At 39.2% G+C, this 24,616-nt stretch overlaps 2 protein-coding genes across 4 annotated transcripts in view; one reads left to right on the top strand and one right to left on the bottom strand.

Moving 5' to 3' along the window:
- bmpr1bb (bone morphogenetic protein receptor, type IBb) overlaps nucleotides 1-17,704 on the top strand; it is a 66,583-nt gene extending 48,879 nt beyond the window's left edge. For 2 of the 3 annotated variants that reach the window (XM_034709463.1, XM_034709464.1), the window contains 10 exons: nucleotides 8,386-8,551; nucleotides 10,117-10,219; nucleotides 10,494-10,596; nucleotides 13,073-13,169; nucleotides 13,263-13,407; nucleotides 14,478-14,670; nucleotides 14,805-15,102; nucleotides 15,190-15,365; nucleotides 15,465-15,595; nucleotides 16,611-17,704. In XM_034709463.1, the coding sequence (XP_034565354.1) occupies nucleotides 8,386-8,551; nucleotides 10,117-10,219; nucleotides 10,494-10,596; nucleotides 13,073-13,169; nucleotides 13,263-13,407; nucleotides 14,478-14,670; nucleotides 14,805-15,102; nucleotides 15,190-15,365; nucleotides 15,465-15,595; nucleotides 16,611-16,736 (1,538 nt within the window). In that variant the 3' untranslated portion in view covers nucleotides 16,737-17,704. Of the gene's footprint in view, nucleotides 1-6,579; nucleotides 6,722-8,385; nucleotides 8,552-10,116; nucleotides 10,220-10,493; nucleotides 10,597-13,072; nucleotides 13,170-13,262; nucleotides 13,408-14,477; nucleotides 14,671-14,804; nucleotides 15,103-15,189; nucleotides 15,366-15,464; nucleotides 15,596-16,610 lie in introns of those variants that run through there. The other variant, XM_034709466.1, reaches the window with a different exon arrangement.
- Nucleotides 17,703-24,616, bottom strand: part of unc5c (unc-5 netrin receptor C) — a 146,140-nt gene continuing 139,226 nt past the window's right edge. Inside the window, exons 14-17 of the mRNA XM_034709462.1 lie at nucleotides 24,062-24,211; nucleotides 23,807-23,971; nucleotides 21,842-22,020; nucleotides 17,703-19,554 (exon numbers count right to left, since the gene is read on the bottom strand). Of these exons, the coding sequence (XP_034565353.1) occupies nucleotides 19,395-19,554; nucleotides 21,842-22,020; nucleotides 23,807-23,971; nucleotides 24,062-24,211 (654 nt within the window). The 3' untranslated portion in view covers nucleotides 17,703-19,394. The remainder of the gene's footprint in view (nucleotides 19,555-21,841; nucleotides 22,021-23,806; nucleotides 23,972-24,061; nucleotides 24,212-24,616) is intronic.

Raw genomic sequence — 24,616 nt, 5'->3', positions numbered from 1 at the left:
GGCATGGGGGCATATAGTGTGTGTGTGAGTGTATGTATGTGTGTGTGTGTGTGTGTGTGTGTGTGTGTGTGTGTGTGTGTGTGTGTGTGTGTGTGTGTGTGTGTGTGTGTGTAAAAAAGTTGCTCATGTGCGTTATGAGAGCATATCTGCCTTGGGGGATTTGGAAGCTTGGGAATCCTTTTGGTATATTCAGAGCATTGTCATGGGACGTCTTCCCGTGCTAAAATTAAAAAATTGCATCTTCTGAATGATGAATACTCATAACACACCAGCACCAAGTCATTTCTGTTAAATGTAACATTTCAGTTATTTGGTAAACTAATTTAAAGCATATCTAGTGTGGAGTCATATAGAGACCTTGAACATCCTTGAATAAAAACAGAGGCTTCATCATTTTTTCGGCCGGGCTGATATCGTGGGGGTAAAATGACATATTGTGGTGGCTCTATGGCCTCAGTCTCACAGCGTGTCTGTAATGGAGCCCAGCATTAGTCTGTGTCTCGTGGCTTTTTCCAGTAAGTACAGACCACACGGACAGATAGACGAGCATTGAGGTGAGCTGATGGGCATTGTGGGTAGACAGTGAAAAAAAACTCTAAAACTTGAGAGTGTGGGCGTAAATAAGATTGAGAGAGTGTGATGGGATGAACGCTGCAAATATGCATGCACTCTAAAAATACAACCTCTAATCCAAAAGAGTTGGGTTGATGCATTATATGATGATAAAAACACATTTTGATGGTTTACAAATCATGTAAACCCTATGCCTGGTTCAAAATACTGCAAAACAATGTAGAAATGTTGTTGTCCCATGAAAAACATCTTCTCATTTTGAATTTCATGCCATCAACACATTTTTAAAAAAGTTGCTCCTGGGGCATTTTAACTATTTTGTCACATCACCTCTTCTTTTAAAAACACTCGTTAAGCATTTGGGAACCAAGGAGACCAGTTTCTTTAAAGAGTGAAATGTTGTCCCATTCTTGCCTGATATAGGATAACAGCTGCTCAACAGTTTGGGGTCTCCTTTGGTGTGTTAGTCATGACTCACCAAATGTTCTCAATGGGTGGCAAGTCAGGACTGCAGGCAGACCAGTTTAGCACCTGGACTCTTCTACTACAGAGCCATGCTGTTGTAATACATGCAGAATGTGGTTTGGCATTGTCTTGCTTAAATATGCAAGGTCTCCCCTAAAAAGGCATCATCTAGTTGGCAGCATATGTTCCGCCAAAACCTGTATATATTGTTCAGTATTAATGGTGCATTCCTGGATGTATAAGCTACCCATGCCATGGGCAATAATGAGTGCCCATACCAAAAGAGATGATAGCTTTTGAACTGTGAGCTGATAACAAGCTGGGTGATCCCTCTCCTCCTCAGAGCAGAGGATGAAGTAGTATGAGTTGCTAATCTGCTCAAGTCTAATGACACAAGTGACATGTAATATACTTCCTAAATCCTCCTTTACTTGCTATCGAACACTTGCTCTATCCTGGTCTTTCTTTTCATTGTACTTATAAATGAAAAGCCAACATATTATCATAGCACATGATAGGCATGTAGAAAACTAGCACAAGGCGCTAGCTTGGCTACACCATCTATGAGCTCATACCGCTCCTTCACCAAAAAGCTGAACTAAATTTGCCGTTGTTTAGTCTTTCTTTTTGGCTTTTTTTCCCAACTGTGCTAAAATGTTGCACACCTTTGCAAACTTAGCAGCTAGCTAAGCTAAACCAGCCAATCCTCCCTTTGGCAACAGATAACGTGCACTGAATGAATCACATCAGGAGAGAAAGATAAACTGGCCAACTGTGGCTATCTGTTATTTATGTTTAAAATGTCTGGTTTATTTTTAGTGTTTATGACTCTAAATGTTGCTCATATCAGTGTGTGATACATCAGTAACTAGCATGTGTTTCGCAGTTCCATTGCTATATGCTAACTTCAGGGAACGTCAGATAATTTTTCTATTCAGTTGCTTATTGAATGTAACTAAAATGGTCAACTTTAGCCATCTCTTCCTCTCTTTCTCATCACATTCATATCAGTAAAAAATACAAACAAAGGTCTTTTAGACTGATTAAATAGCAAGGAGCACAGCAGTATGTTATATTGGAAATATAATAACCGGTGATGGCTTGGACTAAGAAACTGTTGAGACCTAGCAAGTTATTAAATCCTCTGTTTTAACTTGAAGAATGTTGTGATGAATTTTAAAAAGTCAATGAGGCTGTGGAATGTTAATGATTGATCATAGGCTACATTTATGTGATTTTAAATCTGGAACACAGAGGTTCAACAGAGGAAAATAGCTCCAGTAGGAATATTGACATTCTTGACATTTCTGGTAATATATCAAAAGTCAGTCAGTCTCTGTGTCTGCTGTGTATTTGTTTTTCTCTGTGGAAGTATTTTGTTGTGGATTTAGCATCTCCCTGCTGGATTCACACCACTGTGGAAAGTTTTCTCTGTGCACTCAGTGTAAATCCTTGACAGTGGGACTACTTTTTCTCAAGGTGGAGTAGGGCTACAGTGCGCGGTGGTGTGGAGTCTATAGCAGACAGACAGCTCCTCTTCTCCATAAATCTGCTGCTGCTGCGGGTGGTGTGATCCTCAAAGTGACCATCGCATTCCTCCACCACGGCAGTCCAGTCACGGCCGGTAAACACGGAACAGGTTGCAGGAAGCTGAATGTTCAAAATAGTCAACCTGATGCAGAGAAGAAGGAGAGTGCGTGTGGAATGTGCTCCTCAGACACGTCCTGGTGTGTGTGCGTGTTCAATGTGCTCACATGTGCGAGAGTCTCGTGTGGCAGAGGCCTTTGAAGCCTGTAGGGGGTTAAGAGGGATGAGGGTGCAGTGGTTGGGTGGAGGAGGATGAATGGCCCCTCTACAGGTTGGTTGTGACCCCCTCAGGGTCAAAGTGCACCTTGGAGACTCTCGGGAAGATGTCTCCTTCTGAGGAGGTGATTTATCACAGCCACCTGGAGTAACTTATCTCCGTCCTCTCTTATGTGCTCTTCTCTGCTGTGATGAGGAGCGTGTGGGTGAAGGTCTCGGCTCACAGATTTAATGGCTGTATGTCTGTGAAGTCTGATCTTGTGAAACACACCGGGTTAATTGGAACATTTTTTGTTCTTTTTTTTTTATGTCTCTTTCCTGGACGTCAAACTCCCCTGTCAACCCTTCTATCCCTGTTAATAGCTGCAATTCTGTTTTCATTGATTTTTGTCTCTTAATGGAAAACAAACCCAATATTATCACAGTATATTTATTGATCTCTAGTGTCTGGCTGGTTTACAGCATTGACTTTATATAAATATGTACAAAGCACCTCCATCTCCTCCCACTGAACATAAAATAAAGCCAAATTACCCCTGCAATGAGCACTGCCATGCTGTGGTTTAGAACAGAGAGCATCTGAGAGAAGAATGTATTTCACATGCATTTACATTTTCTACTTTGACCAGTACTCCAGCCAGCCACAAGGTGGAGCTCTAAATGTTTTGGCTTCACTTCTTGGGAGAGGTTGTGCTGTCCGTATTCTTGTACAGTATGTTGTGTACAGCTTCAAATAATGTTTTTTAATATTAGATTAAAACACGACAATGTGTCAATACCTCTTCAGTCAATTGACTTATAGCCTTCATTGAGAGCTGCTGGTTGAGATATCAGAGTCTTAAACTAAATCAAAAAAACAAAAAACAAACAATAATTGAACAGTCTGTATCAATAATTAGGTCAGCGTTATCTTCTCCAACCTCTGTCAGAATTCAGTCATTGTTGGAGTCTGAGTCATCAGTTCAAGTCAAGTCAAAAGTCCTGAAAACCAGGTCTTGAGTCGGTTTTAAGTTTGAGTTCTGGACTCAAGGACTTCAACACTGGTGTGCTGATGAACATTTCATTGGAACTGAAGAAATATAATAATGTCAAATGTACCTTTTTGACCCTGTCAATGTAATGTACAGATAAGCCATGAGCATGCATAGTAAGATGATAAAACGGAACACAATTCAGAAACAATGGCCTAAAGATTTGTTGTATTTTTTTGCATCAGTAATGTCAGCAAGGTGGTTGTACATCAGGTGTGTTATGGATTTAAATGTTGCTAGTTATTTCTCCTCTTTTTCCTGAAGTGAATGAAGATTAATTCAGTAGTTTACTGAAAGAACCGGTGTTCAACCGAACTGTGCTGTTCGCCTAACGTTGATTTATCAGTCGCATATTAAAGTATAAGTAAAACCTCTTGGTAATTCATGACAGCTTAATTTTGTTCATCCGTCACTCAGAGTTAGAATTTAGAGTTTGAATGTACTGAAGGAAAACTGACAGACCACACCTTGGATGGAAAACTAGCCATTCAGAGAGGGATCCTTCCATTATAAAGTGAAGCGTTGTGTGAACAGGCAAAGGACTAAATATAAGAAAATTCAGCACAACAGTGTAAGAGTTGAATCCACAGGGTGAGTGACATCCCAAGTTTAGTTCCCATGTGGTTTTTTTTTCAATATGTGAATGACACTCAGATAACAGTTGCTCACTGACCAGGCTGCTCGTTTTCTGTCACAGCCCTCAAACAGGAAGAGAAAGAGATGATCAACACTGTCACAGACACAGCAGGTGATCTTTGGTCACTAACACAGGGATATTAGGAAACGCAGGAGCTGATGCGGAAACGCCCAGAGATGCTGACACTGATGATGATGAGCTGTGGGTGAAGGTGCTCCAGCTGGACTCACTCACAGTGTAACTTTTAATTGCTGTGTGTTTGTGTGTATCACACCAATTTGTAACGTTTGTGTGTGTGTGTAGTTTGATGAACAGCCTGTGGAATGTGCGGGGGATGCAGATCAGATTTCAGGGTGACCTTGAGTGTGCCCTGTAGCTGACACAGCGAGACTGAATGTGTGTGTGTGTGACTTTGTGTGTATGTGTGTGTGTGTGTGTGTGTGTGTGTGTGTGTGTGTGTGTGTGTGTGTGTGTGTGTGTGTGTGTGTGTGTGTGTGTGTGTGTGTGTGTGTGAGACAAAGAGAAAATGATAGTGCACAATCACGTCAATAAACGTGAGAAACAGTCGATTAGTGTTGGCCTGTAGGTTATGTTTTGAGCCAGTTTTCTTGGAGTGACACATTCTTGGTATTAAAAATTTCGAAATTTTAAAGTTATTTTTTCTGTAATGTAGCTTGTGAGATTAGCAGAAGGCTCTCCGTCTTACAAAGATGGCCTCTGCCTTTTGACTCCTGTAGGCTTTACCTTTGACAAGCCTTTTAATAGTCTGTTAAACACACAGTTGCTCTGTAGTAAACCTGAGGATAAATAAATCTTATGTTCCCTTGAATTCCATGCAGATGATACAAAGAGTAAGATTTGCTTGGAGAACAGATTTAATTTCTTAGTGATTGAGGCGTGTGAGCTTTAAATGCTTTTAAAATAGTGTATTGTGTCAAGCTGCAGTCTGTGCCACATCTGTTGGAAATGTTCAAGAATGTAATATCTGTGTGAGGGCAAGGTGTAAATGTCATAAAGTCGATTACGTATATACTACTTGTGTTAAATATGCATCACATGGTTTGAACAAAATAAACACATGAGAAAACAGTCAGGTAAATAAAGTTACTGCTGCTGCATCCCATCTTATTCTATAACAGAACGCAATGAGAAGCAGCTGCAACATCTGTGTCAGCTCTCTGACTGACTGCAGCCTGACAGGTCAGCTTTTGATCATCAAAGTTGTAATGTCTCCTCAAGGCTGAAGTTTTTCATGCTGCGGTTATTTTTTCACTCCAAAGCAGAATCCTCCGTCACTTACGTCAGCTTCTCTGTAACACTTCTCTCTGCCCTCCAACTCCCTTTGTAGCAGTTTAAATGCAACAGAGCTGATGCAGACAGAATGTGTGTCAAATCCAGGATAAGTTCTTAGTTTGTGCACACTTGCAATTCAAACGTGATGAACTTACCAAGGCCACTGTGACGGAGGATCAGGAAAACTCCCTCAACTTCCCAGAAATGACAGAAACAACAACACAGATAAGATTGGAAGGACAGGCGGTACCTCTTTAAGGACAGTCAGTATGTTTATATCACCCTGTAAATGAAGCACAGTGAGGCGGCTGGTCTTGGATTTATGGATGTGTCAGATGGAGGGATGTATGCCTGTGATGCTTCAGCTGTCTTAGATTATTGTTGCTTGTTAACTTTGTTTAAGATAAACATTAACCCAGCTTTTTCAGCAATTAACAACTTTAAAACTTGATGTGAAAATTTGAAGAAATCAAAATTGTCATGCATGAGGAAAAACAAAAAAGTGATGAATTGCAGACTAACAAAAACACTATTTCACAACTTAAGTTCAAAGGTAAAGAAGGTCTAACCAAAACGTCCATGAAATAAATACAAAAAAGTCTAACTGAAGATCACAAACACAAGACGCAATGAACCAACAAAGAGAGGTGAACACAGGGAAATTAAAGACACAGGGTAATCAACACAGGTGTGACAAATGACACAGGTGAAACTGGTTAGTGTAATCAAGCAGGAGGGGAAACTCACAAGGGCAGGAAGTAAAACTAAACAAGACACAGGGAGCAAGAACTACAAAATAAAACAGGAAGAATGAGACTGAACTAAGAAACAAGTGAAGAGACATACACAAGGAATACAAGAACACAAGGCATGATCAACTAAATAAAAGAGGATATGACCAAGAAACTCACAAAACAAGGTAATATAAAACCAAACAACTCATGGATACATTTTTATTTTACAAACATGACCATGAAGAGGGAGTACAGGGAAGAGAGAGAAGTGAGAAGAAGATATCCATCTCTTTTCAGCCGTCTGACCACAGAGGCCTTCAGGGACGAGCTGCTGTCGGAACCGGTTTTATTCTCCACTGATGACTAGGAGTAACTTCAGTCATCTGATACTGAGGATGAAGAAAGGTCTCACAATGTGTGACGCCATTCAAAATAATGAATCTAACCGTGCAGCAGAAGGGGCTGCTATGATTATTATGTAATGTGCTACCGTGGACTTATCCCATGATGAAATAATCAAATGTGGGTTTTCTTGTTTATTATCATAACAATACATTTTTAAAGTGAAAGACCGAACCTCAATTCCCTTTATAAGTAAGTTACTGAAATATTTGGCTGTATATAAAGATGGACAACGTGTCTCCATCAACTCCTCTATAGAAAAGTGATGCCAAAATACCTAACATTTATTTGCAGGCAACAGACTGTTTACCAGTCTGGTTGTGCTCAAGGTTTCTGACAATGTGGCGAGGTGCTTGAATGCTTACGTTGGATTAATGTTGGGTAGCTCTAAATAATATACCAGAGTGTTTGATATAGACCTGCTTTGTACGTTGAGTTCATTGAATAAACTTTAAACTTTCGTGTAAAAGTATATGTACTGATCGATAAAATTTAGAAATTGTAAAAAGGATTTTGATTAATTCACCATTATCTTTATTTTAGACATGTTTATAGGATAAAAGTAGATAAATAACTAAACAAGAAAAGATTAAAAATCTAAAAAGTAAACCCAGACAGCAATATTAATTGCTTTATTCAACAGGAATTAAATAGTACATGCTCAAATGAAAAGTTTACTCATACTTTTTGACAATTATGACCAATCTTTTCTCATATTGAGTTTTATTTCCACTTCTCAAAGGCGTCCATGTTCAGACTGTTCCACAGATTGTTATGCATTAATTTCAGTTACAACCTTCAACAGGTTTTGTGTTGATAATCAAGGTCAAAGTGTTGTTAACTTGTAATTCTGCGGTTGGTTTGGAGCATTTGAATTATGTTGTATTAACAATAATACAATCCTGGAAGTTCTATACTTGAGCCAAATAAGGGTTCTAGATTCTCTTGATTATTGCAGTAATGTACCGTAGCCTCACACACACTTAAAAAGCATTACGCACTCTCTGCACACTCACACTAAGTATACAGACACTTGAGGCAGGCCGACGAGCGTGCACACACACACACGGCACAAAGACTTCTTTCTGCTGAGTGATGTTATTCTGGGTCCAGACTTCATGCAGGTACATTGAGTCCAGTCCAGAGCAGCAGGGAAGCTTTCAGCAGCGCAGACTCATACTTTCTGTGGATTACATTGCCATGGTAACATTGCCAGTGCAGGCAGAACGCTGATGCTTTTTTTTTCATTTATACATAAGTCAAAAGAGCCATTTAAAAAGAGCATATAAATGATGTTTGGATCTTTTGATTTATTCCATCTTTAATTTTCCTGAGGTATGTGTACTTAAGTTTTACTCCTCTGGCTCTGCTGGAGCTCGAGGTGTGCCCAGATGTTTTGGTCTGCGGTGGTGCTCAGCCCACTCTCTCTCTCTTTCTCCTCGTCCAGCTAACATGTTGGAGACCATGCTGCTAAAGAACGGCTGGAAGGGGGGATCAGAGAGGAGGGCAGAGGAGAGCAGCAGCAGCGGCACAGCCACAGTTTCACCTCAGAACATGCTGTGGTGTCACTGCTACCATCACTGCCCAGAAGACTCCGTCAACAACACCTGCATGTACGGTGAAGCACACACAAAAACATCCTTACACACACAGAAAGTGATTATGACTCTTTTTCTCTGGGCTATTAAAAGACAACACAAATAATTATCCAAAGTAATTAGACCTCTAATTAACTCATGTGAAATGTTTACTTCAGCACGCATCCTTTAATGAGATTCTTCAGCCTCTTGAGGCTCAGTTGTTAACTCTCTCATTAGTCGACCCACGACCGTAGAGATATTTATACTCAGGTAAATGTGTTGTTGTTTCCAGGAGTACAGGTGCTTATAATGAACTCATGATGTTGTCTTATAATGATAAAGTCATTTTCAGATGAATTGGGTTGCATGCTTTAAGCTACATCTACTGCCTTTTATTCTTGTTATAATAAAGATATACGTTTTTACCTGTATGTTTTCTGAAGGGTTAGTTAATGTCTACAACAGTGGATCCCAAAGTGGGGGTCGGAAGACACTGGGTCCCGAGATCCCTTGCAAAAAATAATCAAAATAGAAGTATTAAAAATTGCATATTTTATCCGTGGTTGAAAGATATATACAAAACTTGTAGGTACATTTCAGATATAACGTTGACACAAGAAGCAGTATCATTTCTTCTTTACCCCTGAAAAAATGATACTGCTTCTTGACTTTTTTTAAACTACAAAAGAATCCCTACAAGTTCTTGCATGCATGCAGCTGCTACATTTAATGACCTTAGGACAAGGGGGGTTTTCCAGTCTCTGGCACTGTTATCTTGGGGGTCACAGACTAAAAAGTTTGGGAACCCCTGATCTAAAACATATTAAAAAAAAAGACTGAGAAAAGTTAAAAATCGCTTGAGACATTATCCAATAATTGAACACTACTTGATTTATTTGACCACCATTTAAAACTCATCTTATAATTGTTTGTCTCTCACGTAATGGTTTAATGCAGCTTGACATTGACTTTTTCAGGAAACATTAATGAGAGCTGAGTTCACTGCAGTGTACAAACGATGACAATAAAGGTTATGCTATATTTGTAAAGTGTTTTTAAAGACAGGAGCACAGAGTTATTCCAAGAAACAAGTTAAAAAAGATAATTCCATATATATACTTTATATAACTTAAACTGTTCCAGTGAGAGACATGTAAAGATTTAACAATTGGTATTTTCACTGAAGTGAGTGTAAGGTTGGGCCGAAAAACTTTATGATGAGACTTTAAGAAAACACATAAATAGATAAATAGAAGTGTGGATTTTAATAAAGAAGAGCTTACTAAATCTCTAGAGCTTCACTTTCATCTCTTCTTGATGCTAACAACCTTTTAGCTACAGATGCTGCTACTAGCGTAACACCTGAATTAAATCGGTTCAAGTAATGTTACATGTCTGGAGATCGAGGAAAGCAGGAAAAAAGTGTTTGAGTTGAAAAAAGAATCTCTGCTCCTGTCGCATCAAATTTCACACAAGTTTTAAAACACTGTACAAGACTGATGCCAAGATTTAAAAATGATTTCTAAATTTTTTAGACTCCAATGAACATTACCACCCATGATAATAAAGATAATAATAAGAGACTCTCATTTTGACAGGACTGACGGTTACTGCTTCACCATGGTGGAGGAGGAGGAGGGCGGTCTGGCAGTGGTCACCACAGGTTGTTTGGGTCTTGCTGGCTCTGAGTTCCAGTGCAGGGTAAGTCAGCTGTTTCTTTACATGTGTGTGTTTTTCTTACAGCTCACATTCTGACACTTCACTGTGTGAGTCTGTCTTTATTAGCTTGTTGTGAATTCTTTAGGAGCTTCAACTGCTGCTCCTAATTGAACCTCTCTACATCTGACCTGTTGAGCTCTGCTATTTTTACACACAGTGGAAATAAACTTTTGAACATCATTAAATATTCTCTTTAGGAGTAAGTGTGGTTTCTTTTTCAGTTTTATGTTAAGTACTTTACTTTTCTGTATGCTAGGACACGTGGAATGCACGCTCCAGGAGAGCCCTCGAGTGCTGCACAGATCAGGACTACTGCAACAGAGATCTGCATCCAACTCTTCCTCCACTCGTGACATCAGGTAAAACACACACGTACAGACACACACACATAGACACACACACACAACATAGACACTTGTTCACTCAGCTTTTCACACACTGAAATCCAGCTCCACTTTAGAGCCTGAGTGGCTTTTAGAGCGGGCTCGTTCAGGCCTTGCTGGGTGGTGATGGGTAGTGACAGTTTAAACTGTTACAAACCACAGTGTGGTGCTGGAGTGAAGTGGCACATGCTGATGCAGAGAGGCAGAGAGAGAGAGGGAGGGAGGGAGAGAGAGAGGGAGGGAGAGAGAGAGAGAGAGAGAGAGAGAGAGAGAGAGAGAGAGAGAGAGAGAGAGAGAGAGAGAGAGAGAGAGAGAGAAGCAGGTGAAACAGAGCCTGCAGCCTCGGCTTGTTCTCTCACCCTCTAATGAAAAGGACAGCCTCTCCCCGGGGCCTGCTTGAGTTTCTTGCCTCGGGACGGATGTGAGGTATCTGTCCATCTGTTACCCCGCAACACACCGACACACACTCACACACACACAGATTCTTTCCTTCTCTCTCTCACTGTCTCTCTCTGTCACTCCCTGTCTCTGTTGCAAAAGTACACGACTAAGCTCTTACACTTTTTCTGACCTTCAAGCAAACAATAAAATCTGTTTTTTTGAGTCAAATAAAGATTAATATATTATTATTTTTTTATTTTTTTATTTTGTTGCTGACTTTCATGATTTCAGCAATTATTTATATCTGCTTTTATAACATTGTATTCAACAAAAAGAGCTCTGAGAAATGATATGTGATATCAATAAAGGATGTGCACATTTACTAAACGATTAAATGCAGCACAAGGTTTAAAGTCAGTTAAATATATAAGTGATGTTCTGTGGAATCATAGGCCCAAACTCAGCCATCCATCATTATCTCAGGTTAATAGCTACTGTCATAATGCTCCACTAACCAGATGAAAACAAGCACAGATGATAGATGGCATCTCATTGACTGGCGAAGTTTGTCAGTATTTTGATCTAGAGAAGGAAGTTGTATGTAGGCTGTGTCTTGTTTCAATGGCATATAATACTGCTTTTCAGGAACAATGTGTAACCATCACAGGCATGTGAACGTTTACCTGTAAGGAGAAATAGTTGTGCTAGCTCTGCTAATGTTAGTCACACTTGGCAAACCCATCTTACATCGCAGACTGGGATTTAGCCCTGTTCCATCCATCCATCCATCCATTATCTTGACCGCTTATCCCGTTAGGGGTCACAGGGATTTAGCCCTGTTAAATAATTCAATTCTGACTGTTTTCTTTCTCAAAGACCAGTATGGTCCTATGGTAACAGCAAAGCTGCCTTAGATATTAAGTGCAAATAATCTAGTTTAGACAGTTCTTCATAAATAAATTCACACGCACAGACTGTGTGGTAGCGTTTAAATTTCTATTTTAACAACTAAGAGATTAGTCCCTTTGGAACATCCCTAATACCAATGCTACAAAAGAGTCAGACAGAGGTGTAAGAATGAAGCTGTCAGGTGATCAGAATGTATGAAACTCAAGTAATCATTAATTCATCCCCTTTGCAAATGAAAAGTATACACAAGAAAAGCAAATATATGTTAAATAGCAAACACCTCGGCAGAGATTTTTTTTAAAAAAGTGACTAAAACGATTAATTTTGAAATTAAAAAGCTTGATTTGATGCTCTGTTTGAGCTCTGAAGAAGATATAAAATGTGGAATTTGAATAATAAGTTTGAACAATAATACTTATATGATGTGAGGTGTTCAGTTTCAGCTGTTTTAGGATTTGGAGTTTAGGAGTTCACCTTAAAAAGGTTTGATGATACATCTTTGCAGTTTGAGAATGGATGGTATGAATCAAGGATACTATCAATATTCATTAATTATATAAGTGTGGAGGTTTTTATAGGAGCGAGTTTTGGTGAAGTTTAACAGAACACTTCAATTTGTCCTGAAAAGGTTGTAGACAGCTGATGCCATCATGAAAGCCATTCAGTGGATTAATTGGCCACTTTGCTCTTTCTGCAGTCTTTACTGATCCTGCAGTGTTTTTGAGGTTCTGCAGTCACTTCAGAGTATCCCTGGGTTCGTGGGTCCGTGTGTGTGTGTGATGGGCAGGAGCTCAGCAGAAAGGCTAGATTCCCTGAGCGTCTTCAGGCCTCTGGGGTTTCTGTAGCGATGTCAGAGTGACAGCTGATCTGTTGGATTCAGGAAGGGGATGTGATCGATCACACACTGCGAGGGGAGGAGAGGAGTCAGGGGATGGTTGGAGGGAGGAGGGGAGAAGGAGCTTATCCCTGCCAATGAAAATTAGAGAGATGTTTGTGGAGATAACATGGAAGGAATGACACCGCTGTCAGATATTCATCAGTTCTAGTTTTACAGACTTTAAATCCTTCTTAGAATGTGATCACATCTGGAAACAGTAAAGTAACAACAAAGACACATTAAATCAATATAAAATAACACTGATTAATCTTCCTGTGGTTTCAGATTATGTCGACAGCAGTATCCAGTACATGGCTCTCTTCATCTCAATCACAGTCTGCAGCATCATTCTTGGTCTCATTCTTATCTTCTGCTACTTCAGGTAAGAATGTCCAAGATGTTTTATGCATGTTTAAAGACATTCATGCATATTTATGTGCAGTCAGTAATATGACATCACTTTTTCCTGTGGCAGATATAAGCGGCAGGTGTCACAGCCACGCTACAGTATCGATCTGGAGCAGGAGGAGACCTACATCCCCCCGGGGGAGTCCCTGAAGGACCTGATCGAGCACTCCCGCAGCGTGGGCTCTGGCTCTGGCTCAGGACTCCCTCTACTGGTAGGAAAAAAAATGTGCACATCTGTCCCAGCACCTCAAGCTGAGGCCTCTTAGATCAGTCATAGAAGACTCCATGGCTTCATCCTTGTTGGTGATATGGATGTATCTGTTCATGCTATCTGAAAGGATTTCCTATAAGATGTAAATATTTAAGATTATACAAAACATAATAATAACAATTCAAGGATAATCCTGTTAACTTTGTGTGCAGCAAATTCTTCCTGTTTTATACAACTACTACTTATAAAAAAATGATAATAATAAACTTTATTTATACAGCACTTTTGACAGACTGGAGTCACAAATCACTTCACATCAATAAAAGAAAAAAAACAATATACATTAAGTAAAGTTGGGAAAGAAAAATAAAATAAAGATAGAAGGAGATAGCAATATTAATTATTCCATTCTGCAATACCATTATTTTCATTATCATTATTATTACCACTACCATAATCCTAATCAGCACCATAATAATAATAATAATAATAATAATAATAATAATAATGATAACAAAACATTATTATTATTATTATTATTATATTTATCCCATTGCTATTGCTATTATCATTCTTGATATGATTATTATTAATGTTATTATTATCATTATTATATGTCTTCTTTTTCTTCTTGTTATTATTATTATTATTACATGTATTTCTAATTTTCATAATAGTATTTATTTGACTGTATTATATTAAACATATTTGCACGTTAGTAACTAAATAAAGCTGTAATCACATTTTATCTTGAATTATTCTGAATCACTGTGTTAGGAATTTAAAAAGCAAAGACAATGATCATATCATTGAAATACAGTCATTATGAAAGCTACTGGATGATCATACTAAAGAATAACTCATCTCTAGGTTTGCTCAGAAGGCCTACACAACAAAAAATATAATGCAATGTTCCACTATTAGAGCCAAATACAGCAGAACAAAACTAAACAGTTAATACATGTTTGTTGGTATTACATTATATTTACATTGCTATTTGACTGTTTAAAAAAAATGTATGAAATGAAACAGCCAAGTCAATCCTTTTCTTTCTCATTAATTTGTCTCCAGGTTCAGCGAACCATTGCGAAGCAGATTCAGATGGTGAAGCAGATCGGAAAAGGGCGATATGGAGAGGTGTGGATGGGCAAGTGGAGAGGAGAAAGAGTGGCTGTTAAAGTGTTTTTCACCACAGAGGAAGAGAGCTGGTTCAGAGAAACAGAGATCTATCAGACCTTCCTGATGAGGCATGACAATATACTGGGTAAGGTGATAGAAATGGAGTGTGACACAATAAATCAAACTTTGGCTCCATTTACAAAAATGATTGATCTCTGGTGTATTTTCTACTGAAAATGAAATTTCTGAGTCTTGTCATGCCTTCTTTCAAACTCCCAGGGTTTATAGCAGCAGATATTAAAGGCACTGGCTCGTGGACTCAGCTCTACCTGATAACAGATTACCATGAGAACGGGTCTTTATACGACTACCTCAAGTCCAACACGTTAGATGTCAAGGCTCTGTTGAAACTGGCCTACTCGTCCATCTCCGGCCTGTGTCACCTTCACACTGAGATCTACGGCACGCAGGGCAAACCAGCCATCGCACACAGAGACCTGAAGAGTAAAAACATCCTGGTCAAGAAGAACGGGTTCTGCTGTATCGCAGACCTTGGACTCGCTGTCAAGTTTAATAGGTAACACTTCAATCTCAGACTCTGACTTTGATGTAAGCACAGTTTGAAGTTATCTTTAATATTTAATCTATGTCATCTCTGTCTCAGTGATACAAATGAAGTGGATATTCCTCCAAACCTAAGAGTTGGTACGAAGCGCTACATGCCTCCTGAAGTGTTGGAAGAAACCCTGAACAGGAGCTACTTCCAGTCCTTCATCATGGCTGACATGTACAGTTTTGGCCTCATTGTTTGGGAGATGGCCAGACGTTGCATATCTGGAGGTAATAAAAAAAAGATGTTTGTAGTTATAAAGACTCTTCTACATATGTGGATGATTTTTTTATGTTACTACTTTATTATAAATATGTTCTCTCTTAAAGGCATCGTGGAGGAATATCAACTGCCCTATCACGACCTGGTGCCCACAGACCCCTCCTACGAGGACATGAGGGAAGTGGTCTGCATAAAGAAACAAAGACCTTCATTTGCCAATCGCTGGAGCAGTGATGAGGTAATCTATACCTAAAAAAACCCAATATATTCTAAATCAGTGATCTAAAGAGCAGCAGTGTCTTCAAAAACAACTACTGAGGTTGCCAGTTTGGGAAAACAATATTTCTGGTCGCAGTAACTCTCCACCACATTCAAAACAACTGGTTATTTGAAGCAGTCAGGTCTGCATTGATAAACAATTGTTACATACTTTTTAATTCCATGTTGGGTTGATGAGCTGATAGATCAAAGAGCTGGATAAATAGACATGTTATACCAAATGATAAGAATGGGTTTGAAAATTGGTATGTCAATTTTAGCCCATTATTGGCACAAACCTTCGAGTCATGATATACATTCTTTCCCAGTAAGTATAGGTATAAACACGAATAGGTCTGTACACAAATCCAACATGGTTTTATTCTAACACAGTTTTAGTGTTGTATGTATTATATTTATTGGGTAACTCTTCCATTGTATGTTCATTTCGATGCAATGCGAATGTAATTTAACGTTTTTATTTGGAGCCCCGTGATTGACTGGCAATCTGTCCAGGGTGTGCCCTGCCTCCTGCCCAGTCACAGCTGGGATCAGCTCAACGACCCAATGAGAGCCAGAATAAATAGTGAATAGGTGGATGGAAATTTATTATGCTAAAATTCAAACCAAATAGGCTTGGTTCATTGACACAGTGTAACCTTATTAAAATGCTTATTTGGGTTGACAGTTTAATCAGAAAGGGTGGTTATTTTTACCCCTCATGAAAGTACAGAGTGGATTCTACCCAATACCCATTGGATCACCACTGGATCAGAGAATAGACCTGACACTCTAGTTTATTTTGACCCAGTGTTTATTAACTTTTTTTTTTTTTTAGAGCCACTCAGTCATCAGCATTCTGTGTGTTTTGTGCCTAACAGTGTCAAAACAGTGTGATTTTTACATTTTACATCAAAAGTATCACAACTTGCCGACCAGGACTGTGTAAGATATAATTGTTGTATTCTAATGGTTCTGTCCGTGTTTGTCTCCAGTGTTTACGGCAGATGGGGAAACTGATGTCGGAGTGCTGGGCTCCCAACCCGGCCTCTCGCCTCACAGCCCTGAGGGTGAAGAAGACCCTGGCCAAGATGTTAGAGTCCCAAGACATCAAACTGTGACAGAAAGTCAAGAGAGATGCTCTCACCACAGAGGTGTCACTGCCACTGGCCCAGCGCCGCTGACACTGGCTAATAGAAGAAAGGGAAAAAAAGAGACTGTGAAATGCTGGACAAAGAATACTGACAGCGAGGATGACTGATAGAGATAATGGTCGTTGGGCGCCAGAAAAGAAAAGATTTATTATGTCAGGAGAGGTCTGTCCTCCTGTTGTCTGAGCCGTGAGTTCAGGTTGTGCTTTCTGTGAAAGCTGAGTGTTAGTCGAGTCCAGACTGTCCCTGTGTGTGGGCGGACAGGGACCCTTCGTAGCAGGAGAGGAGGGCTGTAATCCTTCTCATCAGGTCTAAAACAGAAGAAACTCCTGCTCTGCTTCGCTAAAGCCATACAGCAGTATTCTATGTGCAGTCTTTTGTACTGTATCAGCTGCCTACATGTTTTATTTTATGTCAAATCCATCCATACTGACAGACATGCACCCAAAGTAATGTCTAATTCTTGCTGAGTGACCTCATTCCAAATAACATGATAATGATTTGAATATTTTTGTAGAACAAAGTCACAGATTAAACAGATTAATCTATAATAGTTCTATGGACTCTAATATTAAAGAAATGTCATGTTATTGTAGATTTATGACTTTGGTTGGACTGAGGCCTTGACCTGCCATTCAGAATGCAAAAGTGTAACGTAAACTGAAATCTATTGATAATTATTGCCTTGCTGGATGATGAACATGTGTTTTTGATGATTGATGTGTGTACAGAATATGTCCCGTCCACTCCAACACTTTTGCGTTTGCCTTATTTAACCTGTATATATGTGACAGACGTGAGTGTGCAAGTGGATGTGGATAACATTCCCCAATAAAAGAACAACGTGTCTGAAAACATGTCTATCAATGTCAAACAGAAGGAGAAATAAGTTATAACGGAAACAAATCCTAATAAATAACGTCCTGATGCTCAGTGTTCAATGTTGCATATAAATATAATTTATTATTAGTCTTAAAAATTCTTTCTTACACTTTGTACAAGAACTTGACAGATGAAATGCAAGCAGTTTGCCAGGACACATCATGAGTGCCAGAAAACAGACAGGCTACATTCTCACTATACACAGTAATAATAATAATAATCATGAAGCCGAAGAACGACAAGGGAAAGCAAAGGCTAGCCTGCCGAGAATGTAGAGATTGTTTCAGAAAGATGCAGGGTTTGCATAGACGGCTTTGCGAAAAAAAATAATGGGACAACTTGCATTAAAAAAAAAAGAAATCAAAGACCGACCCAGACAAGAACACCTGGACAGTCACAAGTGCTTCTGCATCAAAGGAATGTTGCATTCATAACTATCGTTAATTTCTATGCACAGCGAGTCGAGTCATGGCTTCTGTCATTAATGTACGGACACAGAAGTCTGAGTGGATTCAATTCTGAACAGAAAAAAGAGACTTTTTAAATGACATTTGATATTGAGATGATCACCTTCTGTAATAAATTTAATTTTACACTGTGTGTCAATTATTTGGTAAAAAGCAGTCGTATTCAGTTGCATTGGTCCTATAAAAATATACTTCTTTGATTCCCTTTTCTACAGTATGTACCTCTGCTCTCTGCCTGGTCACTTCTATGGAGATAACGTCTTCTTGAAGAACATTAAACCATCGGCATCAGTCATAACTTTATTAAGTCTGGGCCAATTGTCTGAACGACCCTCCATCAAAGGGTAGTAGACTGATGAAATTAGCCAATGTACCTGCAAACACATGCAAAATATTAAAAAAGTAAAAACAATCAAACCAATGCAACGCATCAAAAATATTTAAGACTTAAAAAACTCAAGCGCACATATTTATAACCAATAATAATACACAACATGAATAAACATAATTAAAGTAGTTAAGACAGCAACACTAAAACTGTAAGAGTGATTACATCATTGATTCCCTTTTGTACATGTAAATGAGGATGACAGCAGGAGTCACTACTGTGAGCGTCCACCAGGAGGCGCTATAACACAGTCCAACAGAATGAAAGAGGAAACAGAAATGTGAGGACACTGCAAAGTATTCCATAAAATACCAAATAAAAAATGCATATAAATAAGCAATTTATTAAATATTAGGTTGTCACAGAGCACATATTCATCCACGGTGTTGCTATGGAGATGAGTTCTTGAGAGTGGGAGATGTGTCCTGTGATCTGAGCAGTGCTTCTTTGATCCTCATGACCTCTGAAAGTGTAGACTGTTGTTTATGGCGAGGGCATCATCCACATATCCGCACAGTCCATCCCAATAACCGGACAGCTGTTTCCAAGGAAACTAGAGCCAAAAATATCAAGACGATGTACCAGAGAGAGAGAGAGAGAGAGAGAGAGAGAGAGAGAGAGAGAGAGAGAGAGAGAGAGAGAGAGAGAGGGGGGCAGCCAGAGAGAAATGACTGGCAGAGATTCTTGTTTACCCTCCAAGTTTTTTACACCCTTTGTTGCCAGCGTTTAACTGGGTCATGGGCTGAGAAGACCTAGCTGTTTCTTCTGCACGAGAACACACAAGTTATATTTGATGAGTGTGTGTGCATTTGTTTTTGAGAAAGGCGTCCCTTCGATTCTTAATTTTCTCTTTTTTTACGTCTTCTTCCTCCCCTGGAATGTGGGCAGATGTCAGTGTTCAGTGGCAAAAGGAAAAAGGCTGTCGTGGCGTCCCATCTCCTCCAGCACCTGTGCCAGGCGACTCAGGTTGCCGTCAGGAAAATGCTGAGCCTCCCACAAGTCCAGGATCACACCCGTCGGACTGGACTTGGTGGCAAAGTAGTTGAGATACCTGGATGGATGATGGAGACAAAGAGGGATGGATTAGAATGGGGAACTTTGATTAAAAAAAAGACAGCCACGGTAATATCATCAATAATTGAGGTTGAGGCAGATGTGTGTCTAACATGAGTCTGGTTCTGCTCAAGGTTTCTGCCTGTAAAAGGAAGTTTGTCCTTGCTGCTGTAACTTGCTAAATCCTGCAAAGTGCTCTGCTCATGGTGGATTAAGATGAGATCAGACTGAATCCTGTCTGTAAGATGGGACTGGATCTTACCCTGCCTTGATGTTGGGTCTTGGTTAATGATATAACATAGAGTATGGTCTAGACCTGCTCTGTTTGAAAAACTTCTTGAGAAAACATTTGTTGTGATTTGGCGCCACATTGAAAAGATCGTTTGAAGAGGGCCTGATTGTTTCTTATTGTGAGATACTCTCCATAAACCAATTATAACTTCTTCTAAATTAATAAAAAAAATGTCTAACTTTCATCAAAGCTTGTAATAGCAACAATTATTTTTTAAACTCAAGTGCATATAAAAATGATTCATATAAAGAGCTTGACAGACAACTCAAGCCACTTCTTTATTGCAAAAAACTGAATTTTGTGGATAATGAAACTGTATATTAACAACAGTTCTGTATCTTGATTAAATTCATTTTGTAAAGTTAATAATGAGTTTTTCACAGACACACAAACAGCCAATTAAACCAGCTAATTTCTCAAAAAGAACTAAACAAATATAACAGCTGCTTGTGGCCTTTCTCTGTTTAGAATAAGGAGGTACAGTGATAAAAGAGAGGGCTGGGTTTCCTTGAATTAGATGAGAGGACATTGCTGTCTTTGACTTGTTATAACAGATAATCTGAAAATATTTTTCAACATATCCATAGGTAGTCACACACACTAGCATGTTTCATCTTTTCCATCTCTGTATTTAATCATTAACCTTTCTTCTTTTTAAAGAGGTAACATAGGCATGACAGAAAACTGTATCTTAATGAACATTGCACTATATGCCTTTATATATTTGCAATGCAAAGATGCATAATAGTAACCTATGATCCCAAAAGTGGTCCCCCACAGATTGTGCATAAAAAGTAGATGTAACCACATTAAAGCTCCTGTTGGTAACTTTTGGTTTGTGTTATTTTTTTGCACCACCCTGTGGAAGAAAGACGTACTTCACATCTCTTTCCACATCTTGTCCTGTACATGTGTAAGTGGTGTTTATTTTTTAAAATAATCTCATCCTGCTTACGTTTAAAAGTCAAACATCACTAACTCTGCTGAAGAAAACATAAACAAAGGCTATATTTGCAGCACGTTCTAATTTAATTTATCTGACCAGTGTTTGGGGTAAACCATTAAAAATGAATATAGAAATTATTGCCATAATGGTTTAAGTGTGCCCCATGTACAGAGGTGATAGCCTCTTCACAGCGTACACAGACTCAAACCCCTGCCACTCTATTCCCCAGATTTCTTACCTTTCTTCAGCTAAGTTTTTCCCTTAAAATTCAAAGATTTTAAAAAAGGTAAATCACTTGACTTTGTTTACCATTGCTTGCTTCTTCTAATTCTTGTGTGTATTATTTGTAATGAAATAATGCATTTGTAATGAAAAGGCTATTTTTAAAACCAAAATTTTCAATTTGAAATCCATTTGTCACTCAGTTTTTGATATTTAAAATAAACCCACATGAAATCCTGGATTTTATTTTTTAAAAATGAAAACTATGTTTACACTTCTGCTGTGTGTGTATCATCACTGTGGGTGGTGAGTAAGAGGCTGTTTCACGTCTCTCCTCCTTCACGCCACACTCAGTGAGTGGTCTCGTCAATCTGCAACTGCTGCCTGTGATAAGGCCCCCCCGCTAAGCCGGGACCTTATAAATGGACACACACTGTACCTCAATCACACACATGACTATCAAAGGCTCATGGGTAACGTTTTGGAAAAAAGCATTGCCGTTCTATCTTTGTCTCGGTCTCTCTGTCTGTCTGGCTCTATTAATCTCAATTCAACAGATGCTGTTTTGAAGAAAGTGTCACATTCCAAAAGCAGAATCAGAGTCAAATAAAATGAGATGTTTTATCCAGAATGTTATGTTTTATTTTAGGTTTCCCTGTGTAATATATCACAATGAAAAAAATAATTTACCTTTAAAGCACTTTTTGCATCCTGTGTTTTTGTCAATTTTGCAACATGTTTCCTCACAGTATCATCTCCTCTATTCTGTGACCCCTAGAAGCCGTATTCTGAGTCTCTGTCCTCCATCACTGTCCCTCTACTCACCTGTCAAGGTTAAGTTTGTGGGCCAACATCCTCCAGTCATTTCCCCTGGTCTGCGGCGCATCTAGGCTTCCGCACAACTTCTGTCGGATGGATACGGGGATGCGGAAGGCGTTTGGACCCACCAGCGTCGTGATGTTACTGGCTGGGTCCAGCAGAGATGTGTCAATGCTCTGAGAATCCTGTATACAAGGAGAGAGAGAGGGACTGTAGTAGTGGCTGGCTGCCTGTGCATAATTTAGAATTCAAATGAAACATTATCAGGTGAAATGGATTTGTAACAGAGCAAATTTAGCTCTCATAAAAAGTAGAAAGTGTTCATGTTATTGCCATTCATTCTTTGATGTAAGCTGAGTGATTTTCAAATATATTGCATGCGGAGGATTAAGTGCAGGAGGTCTGGTTACAAAACCAGAGCAGGACCCAGAGACAAATGAGGCGAGGCCAGGCAGGGACACAGCGCTGCACTGCATGTTCTGTAATTCATCTCATTACTGAGCACAAAGCCTGTGTGCTCCTCCATCCCTCATGCTCTATTCTCCTGGCCAGATGGCCTTTGTGGAGCGAGTGCAGCCTGACTACAGGGTGATATTTCCCCCTCTGCTCTTGTCCTGTCAAAAGAGGGTATGGTATGAAGGCTGCAGGTTCAAGAGACCCTGTCTTCCACCCTGCCACTCTTCGTGAATGTTGCAAAAAGATGGAGGGCAAGATCTTTCCAGTATGTCTTGTCAGAAAGAAACAACAAGCTATTGTTGCAGGGAATGCATTTCCTTTGATGCAAGATTCAGGTAGCAAGAAAACTATATTTCAATTTATTTATTTTTCTACCTTGTGTGACCAACACTGAACACCCCTACAATACCAGATTTAAAAATATCCATATCATTAGTGAAAACAATGCTGAAACTTTGCTGGTTTATAACATTACATTACATTCTCTGCTAGCTCTGGACTGGACAGTACGGATACTGGTATCAATACCAATACATGTTTTAGTGCTGATATTAGTATCAATACCAGATACTATTGTCGATACCAGATTGAGAAAATGTCCATTTTATTATTAGAGAAAAACTGGTTGCAGCAGTTTTGCTACATTTGATTAACACCAATCTCTTTGTCTGTACATTAAATTGTGTTTTTTTTATTTGGCCTCTGATTATTTACTTTAAACCTGTTCATTTAGGATTGAGGATTGGTGTTTTGACTGGGGCACTCGTTGAAACTTGATACCATATTTTTAGCGCTGCGGGGGGCTGATACTGACACTAGTATCAGTATCAGTATCTGTATTTTACTATACTACTACTACTACTACTAATAATAATAATAATGATAATGATAATGGTAATAATAATAATAATAATAACAACAACAATAATAAATGAGAATTTTTCAAAAAACAAGTTACAAAGTGCTTTACAAGGGCAGCAAAATAGAGCAGGCAGTTCATAAAATCACAGAAGTCAAGATAAATAAATAAAACATATTTTAAAAGTATACTATTTTAAAATATATATACAATTATACAATAAAATTCAACTAAAATCAGGAAAGGCTCTACGATAAATGTATGTTTTCAGAAGAGACTCAAAAGAAATCACTGACCCAGCAGACCTGATCTCCTCTGGCAGATCATTCCAGAGTTTCGGACCCCTCACTATGAATGCTCTGTCCCCTTTAATTTTCCTTTTTGGATTTGGAATGCAAAATAAACGTCTGCCAGAAGATCTCGATACAGACGTCGGCTCGTAAGGTACAAAAGGTCAGCTATATAGTTAGGAGAAAGTCTAGATGTACCAATACTTGTAGTGTATACAGTATCAATGCTGTACCAATACCAATACTTTGCCAATACTGATACCAGATATAAGTATGGATGCCAGATGTAAAGACCAAAAAGTTGCAATGATGTTTAGCCCTGAAGACTCTTTAAGCTGTTACACTCAGGGAAGTTATCCACCGTACCTCTGAGAGTGTAGTGTCCAGTTGAAAAATCTGTCCCTCTCCTTCCACTTGGCGCACACATATCTTACAGGCCAGGTCCACCGTGCTGGCAGAGAATCGCTCCAGGGTGAAGCAACAGTGGAGGTTTCTCTGCGAACCGCACCACACTTGTTGAAAGGACAGTTCCTGCAGAAAGGCGGAGAGGGAGGAAGATTTACTCAGCTGTCAGAAAGCATGTGAAAGCACTTTCTCTGAAAGGCTGTATGTCCAGTTTACCTGGTACTTGGCTAGTAGTTTGCTCTTCCACAATGTGTGCGGGACATCGTGGATGGAGAGTCTCAGGTTGTGAGTGCTGTCTTTAAAGTTTAGAGTCTTTGGTTCGTCCAACAACTTCCCACCCATTTGCTTCTCCATCTGAAGCACTTCCTGGATACACAAACACAAACATTTCCAGCATGAAATCATTCAAACTACCTCAAATAAATGTGTTTTCATACAATTGTCTTTGTTTGTTGTGTCCTGCCTGATGCATCAGTTTCCTCTGAATGCTCCAATGACAAATGACAAATTTTCATCACTCTCACCGGGCTTTATGAGCCTGAATCTGGCCCTGCCATCTGAGAGCAACTTCAGTGTCCTTGCAGCAGGATCACTATCACTTCTCATTACCCATTCCCGAACTTAATAACCCTGTTTAATATCCCAGCTTGGTATAATAATCCGTCCTTATCTTGCCTCCGTGTAGGTAGACGGAGGTATTAAACGGAAAAGGAGGGGGATAAATGTGGCTTATTTTGCATTGTGGCAGCAGCTACATCTTTTTTGGAGACA

This window comes from Notolabrus celidotus, chromosome 19 (assembly GCF_009762535.1).
Source record: "Notolabrus celidotus isolate fNotCel1 chromosome 19, fNotCel1.pri, whole genome shotgun sequence".
Lineage (NCBI taxonomy): Eukaryota > Metazoa > Chordata > Actinopteri > Labriformes > Labridae > Notolabrus > Notolabrus celidotus.
Note: the sequence above shows the minus strand (reverse complement) of the source record. Positions and strands in the feature narration are given on the sequence as shown.